At 38.0% G+C, this 12517-nt stretch overlaps 1 protein-coding gene across 1 annotated transcript in view; it reads left to right on the top strand.

Moving 5' to 3' along the window:
- The window catches only part of wwc1 (WW and C2 domain containing 1), a 64629-nt gene continuing 52112 nt past the window's right edge, over positions 1 to 12517 (top strand). Inside the window, exon 1 of the mRNA XM_057820623.1 lies at positions 1 to 890. Within this exon, the coding sequence (XP_057676606.1) occupies positions 772 to 890 (119 nt within the window). The 5' untranslated portion in view covers positions 1 to 771. The remainder of the gene's footprint in view (positions 891 to 12517) is intronic.

Raw genomic sequence — 12517 nt, forward strand, 5'->3', positions numbered from 1 at the left:
TTTGCCTTGACATTGCCCGGTAGAGTAGAAGTGAAGTCACCGGGACCTGGACGAACACTTCATCCACCAGCACCACCGTAAATTTTGCATCCTTTCCCGTCCTCTGTCGCGAAAGCCGTCACTTAAATCGCTACCTTTGAATTTAATTTGGCTACCGACGCCTTCTCCTTCCTTTTGGACTTTGTTATTTTTGTGCTTTCCCTGCGGCGTGTGGTTGTCAGGCGGGCTAGCATCGGTTCCTTCTCGGTCCTCGGTCGAACATGGTGTTGGCCTGTCCTGTGGACAAGAAGACGGCGAAACAGTTCGAGGACGACGAGTCGAGTCCATTTAAACCCACATTTCACAAGCCTTCTCTTAACCTTCGCGTTTGGAATTGTCGTGTGGCTGTTAGACGTTGAAGGCGAATAAGCGGCTTTTTGAAGGGGAGGGGGACTCAGTGGGGGACGAGACACAACGCGGCAATTTGGCATTCAAAGTTGCCCTCAACTTGTTGGAACGATAAAAGATGGCGACAATGGAGAAATCAAGTGCAGCCTGATGGGACCGCTTTACATCCTGCGTCACTTATAGGAGTTTTTCCCCATCTCGTTTGTTTGCTTGGATTACGACAGTATTATTATTATGGCTATTCGCAGCCAAGAAGCGCCTGGTTGGGAATAACCGCCAGCACCGGTGATAACGAAGACGATGATGACCGAGAAAAGCGATGGTTTCCACTCGTCGAGATTTTAAGTAGTAGCAGGGAGTTCATTACATGGAGACTCGCCTGACATGCCGAGGACGGAGTTGCCACTACCCGACGGATGGGAAGAAGCCCGAGACTTTGACGGCAAAGTCTACTACATTGATCACATCAACCAGAGCACCAGCTGGATCGATCCTAGAGACAGGTAAAGGTTTCAATGCGTGGCCACATTAGCATGAATACATATTTTTTTTTAAAAAATGATGTTGCACTTAGGATGGCCATTTCCACATGACCAAAACATGAGGACACTTTGCTAATCAAGAAAGAATAAGTCCAGAGGTGGGTAGCGTAGCCAAAAATTTTACTCAAGTAAGAGTAGCGTTACTTCAAAATAACATTATTCAAATAAAGTAGTAATCCATAAAATGTACTCAAGTAATGGGTAACATTGTGAGTAACTGCTTATAGAGGCAGATGGACATCCGGGCATTTAATGACGTCACCAGCCACAACAAAGCGTCGCCATATTGACAATGGGGTAAAAGACCAGTCACTTATAATAGAAACGAATTGAAATTTTGTCTTATTTGCCGTCTTTTTTCCGTCGGAATGGCTAAAAGTTGCTGTGTTGCGGGTTGTCACACAAGGAAGAGTTTGGAGCCGCATTTGAAGTTCTTCATTCTTCCACGTGAGAAAAAAAGTAACAAATGGCTGAGCGGAATTAATCGAGGAACAGTAAAAGAAGACGGTTCCGTGGACTATTTTCGCCTGTGGGAACTTAAATCCAAGCACATTTACGTTTGCAGCCGACATTTTATTACTGGTGAGTTTAATCGATTATATTTTGCCCCAATTAGCTGCTACGATTCAATAGACTAGGCCATGAGTGTCCAAACCTGTCCTCAAGGGCCACTGTCGGTCCTGGTTTTTGTTTCTACCAATCGAGCACAGAGAGTTTAACCAATGATGTTTGTGCTAAAACAAGCAGCACCTGACTGCAATCAATTGATTACACTTGTGAGACACCAGGTTGGTGAAAGGTTGTCCTCATGATGGGTTTGAACAAAAACCTGCACCCACTGCGGCCCTATGTGGAATAGTTTGGACACCACTGGACTAGGCAGTGGTTATTTTTACCTTAACCGGCAACTCGCAAAGCGTTTTTTTTTTCTTTTGCCGTGAACTGCTCTGATTAGTCAATCGGTATATTATTGGCCTGGTGGGAATTGTTCTTTTTTGCCGTGACGTTTTGACTGCTAAATAAAGCTTGGAGGCGAATTACCGGTAACGGCAGAAATAATCACTTCGTATATACTACCAATTTTCTCAGTTCCACACAGTACATATTCCACGTAAATGATAAAGGTCAACTTACTGGGTGACTTTATGAGGTAGTTGTAGATGTTTCCGAACTCCACTGCAGGCCATTCCTTTGTTTATCCAGCTATCAGCTGCGACTTTATATCGGCAGCTTTGTACGCCAATAAACGCTAATTTTAAATTGCATCGCCTCCTCACGTCTGTCGGCAGTGACTCGTGATAATAGTAAGCCGCGTTTAAGACGTTTTTAAGAAAAAAGACGCAAAATACACCTGAAATATATGAATTTCACACGTCTGTCTATGGAATGTTAGGCTGTGCGTACCCCCTTCACAAAATGGCGACACGTTACTAAGCGAGGTGACGTCATCGTGACATCACACTGACTTCCTCCATTATTTTTCTTTTTTAAACAATGTTTTTTTTTTTTTTTCTCAGCATAAACGTACCTATATGAACTGTTGTTATAACCATCCTGTACAATAACCAGGGGTGAAAGTGGGCCAGAACGGTCAGGAACGCAGTTCCGGTATAAGATTCAGGTCCAGAACACAGTTCTGGTATAAGATTCAAGGCCGGAATGCTGTTCCGTTTCAAGGTGCTGTGATTCCGAAAATATGACGGCAACTGTCAAAACGCTATTTAAAAAAAAAAAAAAAAAAAAAAAAATGCTAAACTGCCACACATGCATTTCATCTCCAAGAAGAGAACAATCTACCAACATCAGATTTACATACACAAGTGTTAACAACAAGCATAATAAAGTGCTTGTGTAGCGTAATCCGTTTCCACCATTATTTATTGTTTATTCTATTCCACGGATGGCATGGAGGTTTCCCCAGCTGCTGCAGTTATCGAAGTCTGACCATGATGAGTCACGTCAATGTGCGAATGCACGCAGCAAAGCAAAACGCCTGGACTCATTTATCTGTTCAATTGGCTGACATACACGCGATCAGCTCTGATTGATTCAAATGTGCATGTTTTCTGGAAAAGCAAAAAAAAAAAAAAAAAGGTTGTTGATTTGATGCAACAAAAAAAGGGCAATGCAACATAAAATGGATCAAATCTTTAAGAGCAACGAGAGAGTTGAGGAGACTTATTTATCATATCTAGTTTTATATGCTCTGATGGGGAGGTCCAAGAACATCTTAGCTGTCAATGTGCACTTTGGACTTGTATTTGTTCATTTATGTTAGGCTGCTTATTCATTTCCTTATGATTAATTAATTTTTGCACTAGTGATGCACGATCATACATTTTTCAACCGATATCGATAACCGATAATTTCCTGCCCCTTCCACCCGATAACCGATAATGTCCCGCCGATAATTCTAATCTAATATGTATGTAAAATTTTAAAATATAAAAAGATCAAATGTTACTGTGCAAAAATGTAATTAAGTGCTATTTTTTTCCACATCAAATGTGAACAAGTATTAAAATTCCAACATCTAAACAATGGCAATGACATTGTGTAATGGTAAGCTTTTGGCAACAATTACTTAGAGAGTAAACACCCAAGTTGCACAAAAGTGCCTTTTAAAGTAAGCCATTCCTAACATATATCACATTACTACACTGCAAAAACACCTCCTTAAAACTAGCAGAATTGGACAAAACTGTTGATTGCGCACATTTGGAGGCTAAATCAAGTATATAATTATCGGCTTGCATTATCGGTTGAATTTTGTTTTATCTGGATTATCTGTGTGACGTCATAATTGCCATTATCGGCCGATAATTATCGGTGACCGATATTATCGTGCATCTCTAGTTTGCACAATCTTCAATATATATTCCATTTCACTCTGCATAATATAAGTCATTTGTACTTATTTTTCTGAATGTTTGTTACGTAGATCTTGGTTATTAAAAAAAACAAAAAATAAAAAGTAAATGTTTACATTAACTTCAATTTTAATATACATCCTATGTTCTTAAGTAGTTAAAATTGAGATATGGCATTTAGTATGTGAGGAAATGAGGGAAAATAAAATTTCGGAGATGGAGGTTGGGGTAATTGCTGTTTTTGTTAACTTTTGTTTTGCAAATCATTGAAAAAAATACAATTTTGAATGAAAATCAGTTTTTCTATGGGTAATAAAAATAACATTGCATTTCAGTTGTTTAAGAGGTTTGACACCCCCCCCCCCCAAAAAAAAAAAAGAAAGAAAAAAATGAATAACTAAAATTTCTGGCTCCGTGGCGACCTTCACGTTGGGGAGTTCCAGCAAGAAATTCTAGCCACTTTCACCCCTGACAATAACCCATTACTTAACTACATTAACTCAAACAAATGCAAAAAAGTATATGGCGGAAAACACTCAGGTGACTTGAAGTTCCGCTCTGAGACCCCCAATTTGGCCAAATTTAAAAATTGTCCGATATGCATGTGTGATACATCATTGAAAAGTTTAAAATCTCAATTTTTGGGGGGAAGAAAATTTTTGAACATGAGGGCTTTTAAAAAAAAAAAAACAACAATTTAAACGGCAAATCCCTAACTGGAAGCGAGAGCACGCAAGAGCAGAATTGAAGGCGCCACGATTTTAACGAGATATTATCGCGTATTTACCTTGTTTCGATCCAAAAACTCCATGTAGCATGTATCACCGAGTGTCAAGAATGAGCTATGAATGGCCACAGCCAGATTTTTTGGGGGATTTTATTGGTGAAACATGGGTGATATAACAAGGGTCGCGATGCAAAAATCGCAGACAACAAGGAGTGGTTGAGATTTTCTTTTTCATATAGATACCCTTTTAAACATTATTTTTCAATTTTTCTTTGTTTGGATCGATTATTTATTATCTAACATATCGGGGAAAATGCGAAAAAACAAACAAAAAAATACAATTAAGCGAGGTAGAAATCCATGACTTTTTTACAGACGCCAAATTTTTCATTGACGTAATTTGTTTAAAAGTTTAAAATATGCGAGTGAATAATTTTTTTAAAGTCATTTTCTTTTTTTAAACTGAATATTAGACATCAATTAATGATTCTAAATTAAAAATGACAGTTAGCTTTATTATGTTTTTATTGTACATCCTCATCACTGTGTTTTTACAGATTAGATAAAGCCTGTATGAAAGACACGTTAGCCACGCATCGACAGTAGTCATCATTAATAAAAACCGAGCCCTCCACAGGGCTAACGTTACGTTAGCAAGGTACAGTAACGTTAATCTTATTTATTAGCGCTACGTTAACTTAATTTTAGGGCAGCAACTAACGATTATTTTCGTAATCAATTATCGGACGATTAAGTAAGCGATGACTCGATTCATCGGATAGATGTCACTTCTTTCAATTACTTTCGCAATTAACCTTGAAGTTGATTTCGGCTTATTGTAAGTAGCAATGAAGACAAAATGGATGACTATTTCCTTCAACTCTATTGATTATCATATTCGTTGGCAACTAATTTACGAATCAATTTCATCGATTAGTTGTTGCAGCCTTATTAAAAAGCTAGTTTAGACAGTAAGATGTCCGAAAATTGGCAAAAATGTGAATTGTTTTCCAAAGTAAAAGCAGATTTTTGTTCAAGTTGTACTTTGACTTTACAAAAATATAATGAAGAAATCTGATAATATTTACAACTGAGATGTATGTATATGTTATAATTTCAAGAATTTAGACACGTTCAAGGTGAAGGAGGTCATAAACGATTAATCGGTTATCAAAATAGTTGTTGATTAAATTGCTAATTGATCAGTTGTCGATTAATCGATTAATTGTTGCACCTATACATCAAAATATACTGTGATTTTAAATGTAGAAGGTGAGACTGAAAATTAACAAGGTGAACTAAATGATAGAAGCGATCTGTAGAATGAAGACAATAGAAAAAAAGAAAAAAGCAGTGACTTTAATTTAATTCATACTGCTTAATAATGGACTTTTATGATTTATGATCCAGAATTGTTTGAATATATTTTGAAGTTAATGACATTGTTGCTGGAGGAAGGTGAAATTTTATATAAAGATTGGAATGATTTAAAAAATGAGTGGCAAATTTGTCAATCAAATTCATTATTTCTTGAAATGTTTAGCCAGATAAGAACTAGCACTTCCCAAATCACTCATAGTTTAATGTTGTGCACAGAAAGCTAAAAAAGCAACACATTTGCATTTGTAAATTACAAATTACACTCCCTGCGATTCACTGACAACCAGTTCACGGTATACCCTGCCACCTGCCTGGAGTTAGCTGGGATAGGCTCCAGCACCCTCGCGACCCTTGCATGAGCAGTTCAGAAGATCAATGAATATTAAACTCCCCAAAGTGTACACGGGACTCGTATATCATTAGCCTCCTTTTCTCCACCTAAAAAATCTAAAATCTCAGGGCTCCAGACTAGCATTTTTTACTTGAAGCACAGTGCCCCCTAACTTAAAATTTTAGGGGCACAAGCAGAAGATTCTGGGGCACCCACTATAGATCGACATGCAAAGTTTTCGTCTAATTTTCACTGTTTAACCGATGAGTACTCATATATATATATACTTAATAATAAATGCATAAAATTACAAACTTATGAATCTGTATTTTATTCTATATCAGTTTTTATATCAACCAGTATACTACTTAGAAATTAGGTTAACATAGGAATTTTGTTCTATTTCTGTCACTGTCACCTGGCACTACATCCAATCAGCAAGGGATTTATTGATCAACAAATCACCAGCAAGGACATTGGCCCACCCAGAAATAGGAGTGTATCATTTTAGCAGTGTGCGACCAGTGCATACTGTATTGGCCCGAATATAAGACGGCCCTGATTATAAGATGACCCCCTATTTTTCAAGACTCAACTTTGAAAATAGACTTTTTAACACCAAATTAATATTTATACAGAAAATAATTACAGTACATCCGAAACAAATGATTATAACAATATATTTGAGAGAAAAAGCATGTTATTTTGCCTCATTCAAATCTTAATATCTCAACATTTAAATGTGTAAACTAAAGCGCAATCACATTCGTAAACGAATGGCTTCTGGTTTTTGAAATGTAAATAAACCAATCTATTGTGATAAAACAACAAAATTGCAATAAGTGCATTAACCATCAAAGTGAAGTCTAACTGTAACTAGTCTTGAAACAAATCTGAATAAGGAAAAACATTGCAATAAAATAATGCAAACTGGTTAAACTTGAGAGTAGCTGAGATCTGTCATAACAGAACATCGCTTCAATGATATCTGGCACCATCCAGTGTTGTGAATGGGTATAACATCTAGACCGCGAATATAATACGACCCCCTTTTTTTCAGTCAAATTTCAATGCAAAAAACACCGTCTTATATTCGGGCCAATACGGTAATTATATTTATTATTCAAAATATCTGTCATTTTTAGCTTAGAATCATTAATTGATGTCTAATATTTCGTTTAGAAAAAAAACGACTTTAAAAAATTATTCACTCGCATATTTTAAATTACAAAACAAATTACGTCACAATGAAAAATTTGGCGTCTGTAAATAAGTTACGGATATGTACCTCATAACTATCGCTTAATTGGATTTTATTTTGTTACTGTCGCATTTTTCCCGATATGTTAGATGATAAATAATCGATCCAAACAAAGAAAAATAAAAAAATTAACGTTTAAAAGGGTAAATATATGAAAAAGAAAATCTCGACCACTCCTTGTTGTCTGCGATTTCTGCATCGCGACCCTTGTTATATCACCATGTTTCACCCATAAAATCCCACCCTACAATCCGGCTGTGGCCATTCACAGCTGTGTATTGACACTCAGTGATACATACTACATGGAGTTTTTGGATCAAAACGAGATAAGTACGAGATAATTTCTCGTTAAAATCGTGGCGTCTTTAATTCTGCTCTCGCGTGCTCTCGCCTCCAGTTAGGATTTTGCTGTTTAAAATTTTTTTTTTTTTTTTAAATGCCCTCCTGTTCAAAAATTTTCTTCCCCCAGAAAATTGAGATTTTAAACTTTCCAATTATGTATCACACATGCATATAGGACAATTTTGAAATTTTGGCCAAATTGGGGGTCTCAGAGCGGAACTTCAAGCAACCGGAGTGTTTTCCGCCATATACTTAATAATAAATACTTTAAATACAAACTTATGAATCTGTCTTTTATTTTATATCAGTTTTGACATCAACCAGTATACTGCTGTGGGGTGGCGTGGCTCATTGGTAGAGTAGTTGTCCCCCCAACACAGAGGTTGTGGGTTCAATTCCCGCCCTGATGAACTCACCTAAGTGTCCTTGAGCAAGATACTGAACCCCACTTTGCTCCTGGTGCTGCGTCACCAGTAGGTGGATGGCGAGATAGCGTAGAGCGCCTTGAAAGGTGGAAAAGTGCTATATAAGTATAACACCATTTACTACTGAGAAATTAGGTTAGCATGGGAATTTTGTTCTATTTCTGTCACTGTCACCTGGCACTACAACCAATCAGCAACGGATTTATTGATCGACAAATCACCTGCAAGGACATTGGCCAACCCAGAAATAGGAGTGTATCATTTTAGCAATGTGCGACCAGCACATACTTTATGATACCTCTCGGCATGATTTTCGAAGCATACATTAAAAAAGCAGCAGTATGGAATGTTGTTGCCGCTTAGAAAAGACAAAGTTTAAAATGCCCTCCAAGTTTATAGCTAATCAGAGACAAGCGATGACGCACAGGCAGAGGGCGGTGCGTGTTGCCATCGCTTGCCGCTGCAGTCGCATCGTGCCTCGTGTGTTGGCTTTCAGCTCAATGGCGATGACTTTTGCATTTTACCTTCGCCCTCCTGTATATCGAGCCCCTGACCCGCACTACACATCGCCCACCTCCACTTTCTATTTCGTCTGTTGTATTTTCCCTTGGTAAAGCCGCTCATTACATTACCGCCGACTAGTGGATTTAACCGTGAAGGAGTTTGTCAGCAACACAAAAAAAATCTGCATTGTTACTGGTCGCGCATGTGCGAGTAGATGAAAAAAAATGCTCGTACTGGCTCTAATTTTAGTCTCAAAATACGATCATTTTGTCGCAGTATGGAGCCCTGAATGTTTATAGATGCTCATGTCAATGTCAGTGTGTTCACAAAATGTTAAATCCTGGCTAGTATTACCATTTAACATACACATTTATCCACCGTTTAAAGTAAAGGCCCATACATTGGAAAAATGACTGCTGAATAAGCAGACTCAACATTATCCATGTTGAATAATGACTTACCTCTCCTTGGCTGAAAATACTACATGACTTAGGGGTGTGACAAAATATCGAAATGGTGATATATTGTGATACTTTGTATCCTAAAAGGTTATCGATATGCTCCTGTCAAGAATCGAGATATCGTTTTAAAAAGGTGTCAATTAAAAAAAAAAAAAAAAAAAACAGAAAAAAACAAAAAACTAAAAACCGTTCATTCAAAACCAGAGCATTCGCAGTCATTCGGTCCGATTTTCGGGGCATTTACAGGTCACTTGCTTTTCATTTTAGGGTATTTACAGGTCATTTCCTGTTTAGTTTGAGTCACTGCTTATTCATTTGGGTGATTCCCAGGTCACTTCCTGTTCTGTAACGCAAAATAAACAGCAAGTGACCCATAAAATACCCCAAAATCAACAGGAAGTAACTGAAAATCAACAGGTAAATTACCTTAAATGACCCAAAATTACTCATTGCCTGGCATTGGCTGCCACTGACGATCAAAGACGTTCAATCCGTTTGAAGTGGGAGGGATGGCAGCGAATGAAAGAAAGTTCATTCGCTGCCACCCTGCCATTTCAAAGGGATTGGATGTCTACTAGTGATAAACTCATTCCAATTCACAGCAGAAGCTTGTTTTTCCTGTTTATTAGTTTTTTGTAGAATATCCTAGAATGATTTCCTGACCAACGTATCGCAAATCGTATTGTATTGTGAGGTACCAAGAGGTTCCCACTCCTAACATGACTTGACTCTACCATCTTTTGTCTTACAAAAAATAATCAAAGTAGTGCTGCAACGATAAATCGATTATCTCGAGTATTCGATTAGAGAAAAATATTCGAATTAAATTTTGATGCTTCGAGTATTCATTTAATTGAAGTGGCGTTTTAATGGTTTATTTTGAAAGTGTTTGCATTTAGTTTTATTGATGAGGGTGGGTACACTGCCCTCTGGTCTGCCTCTTTTCACATGGCTGAATCCAACTGCTTCCTGTTAAGACCAACGTAAGCTAAGTTTGTTTGAGCTAATTATTTTTTTAATGCATTCTTAATTTAGTTTATAGGTGTATTTAGCCGTTTTTTGTGGGAATATGTATCTGCACCATTTGTTAAGATCATTGTAAAAAAAAACGAAAAACTTTAGCATTTTATAGCATTTAAGCTAGCGGACTTTTTCTATGTAAGTTAGCCAGCTGTTCTTTTGTTGTACATAGATGCTCATTAAAAAAAAAAAATTATACCGTTTGAGGCTCAGCTCAAGTATTTTAATTTTTCATGTTCCTTATCCGATTACTCGATTATTCGAACTAACTAGCCCATCGATTAATCGACTACTAAAATATTCGATAGCTGCAGCCCGAAATCAATGACTTTTAGGTATTTGTTTTCTAACTTTTACGCTTCTTTGACTTCTGCCTTCAATTGCTTCTTCGTCGTATTTGGTGGCATTCGTAATCGGTGGCCATCTTGGGAATGGAGGTGTTCGTAACTGTCCGCCATCTTGGTTAGGTCCTCAGCGCTTGGAAACAAAATGCTAAAAAATGCTGATATGCTGATATTATTGGACGCCATTGTTGCTGTGCTGATGATACACTGCCCCTATGATGCGTCGTCTTCTCCTTTCTTTTGATGGGTAGGCAAACAACTTTTAGTTAACCACCATTCTTCTGTGTTTTATGCCCGGAAAGGAACTGAATTTTTTCCTGTACCCTGCCAAGTACTAAGTCAGGTATTGGTAATAGGCTTAGCGTTCACAGCGTTGAATGTACAAAACCACTTCATGGCAAGGAGGCTTGGTCTCTTATTTCACCTTATCGCTTACTTAAGACCACTCAGACTTTGTCACCTAAATCTCATTCATGCCTCGTGTCTGGAATTTTAGAGGCTTAGGGTAGCTTTCCAGTACACAGGGATCGGGCTATTTCGCGACTCTCCCGAGAAGCAGGGGCTGTGTCTCAATCGGGACGATAGTTGGGCAGGATTCTGTTCTTGTGTGATTGTTAAACAGGTAATGATTTATTCACTGCATGGTGACTGCATAATCTACCAGTTGGAAACATCAACATTTTGGAGTCATGACGTATTTGATTGATTAATTGGTAACGAAGAAACGTCGGCGCTCCGCCATTCGCTGTTATTGATGGCGATAGACATTCAATGCCATTGCCGGCGAGAGGAATCCAATCCTTCTGAACTAAAAGCCTTGATTAATGAATTGCATAAAACGTTTTAAGATTTTGATCATTTTATTAAAAATATAGGACATCATTTCTCAGCTGTTGGTTTGGTTTTCCAAAGTTAAAGCAGATGTCTGGCTGGCAACCGATTCAGAGTGTACTGCGCCTACTACTCTTAGTTAGCTGGGGTAGGCTCCAGCACCCCCGAGACACTGGTGAGGACATACCGAATGAAATTATTCAGACATATTTCATGAAGCACAACGGAAATCTTGTCGAGACACTCATATTTGCAGGATTTGGATAATTTCAAATTTGACACGGGCTTTAAACAATTAATCCCATTTTAAATGAATTGTTGGTTAATTTTATCATAAATAAGTTGACAATTAATTGACAAAAGAACAATTACAATGTAATAAATGTAATTCAGTCAATGAGTTCTGGTCTTATACTTGTCCAACCTTCTAAACATGATAACTTTTAGCTTTCAAGTAGTCAAACATTAATTGCACCGTTATAATTTAGCTGCCTCTGTCTGTTTTTCACTCATTTAAAATATATGTCGAGGTTAGTCAATGTGTTTAGTAAAAAATGGGCTGTCAGGAACACGTCCTTCACACTCACACACACATACACACACATTCCTGAAACACACGGCATGAAGGGCCGAGCAGCACTCGCCGGCCAAGCGTCCGATTCATCCCAAATCCCTTTCACTGCCTGCCAAGGTGCACAAGGTTCAAAGTTCAGCATGAGGCCCCACAGACTGTTCGAGGCACCGCAGAATCCTTCTTCTCTAATACGTAACGGACAAAGCTTAAACACATCTTCATGCCTGTAATGGTTTGCGCTTGAAAACCCTCCACAACACAGCAAACAAGATTTTGCAATCCCAAAGCCATTGCAATTTTTTTTTCGTTGATCCCTCACTTATTGGCGGTTTTGTGAATTTTTTTTCTCAAAAGGTGATAAAGTAGCGCCATTTAACGACAGATTTTCACAAATGGTGTAGCCTTTCATTTGCTGTCGGAATTTTGGCATTTACGCGTATAGACCCTACTCACCAACGTCACAGAATGACGTGTCGCTGTATCCAGCCGCCATATTGTCCGTCAGTGTTTATCCGTAT

Source organism: Corythoichthys intestinalis, chromosome 18, assembly GCF_030265065.1.
Source record: "Corythoichthys intestinalis isolate RoL2023-P3 chromosome 18, ASM3026506v1, whole genome shotgun sequence".
Taxonomy (NCBI): domain Eukaryota; kingdom Metazoa; phylum Chordata; class Actinopteri; order Syngnathiformes; family Syngnathidae; genus Corythoichthys; species Corythoichthys intestinalis.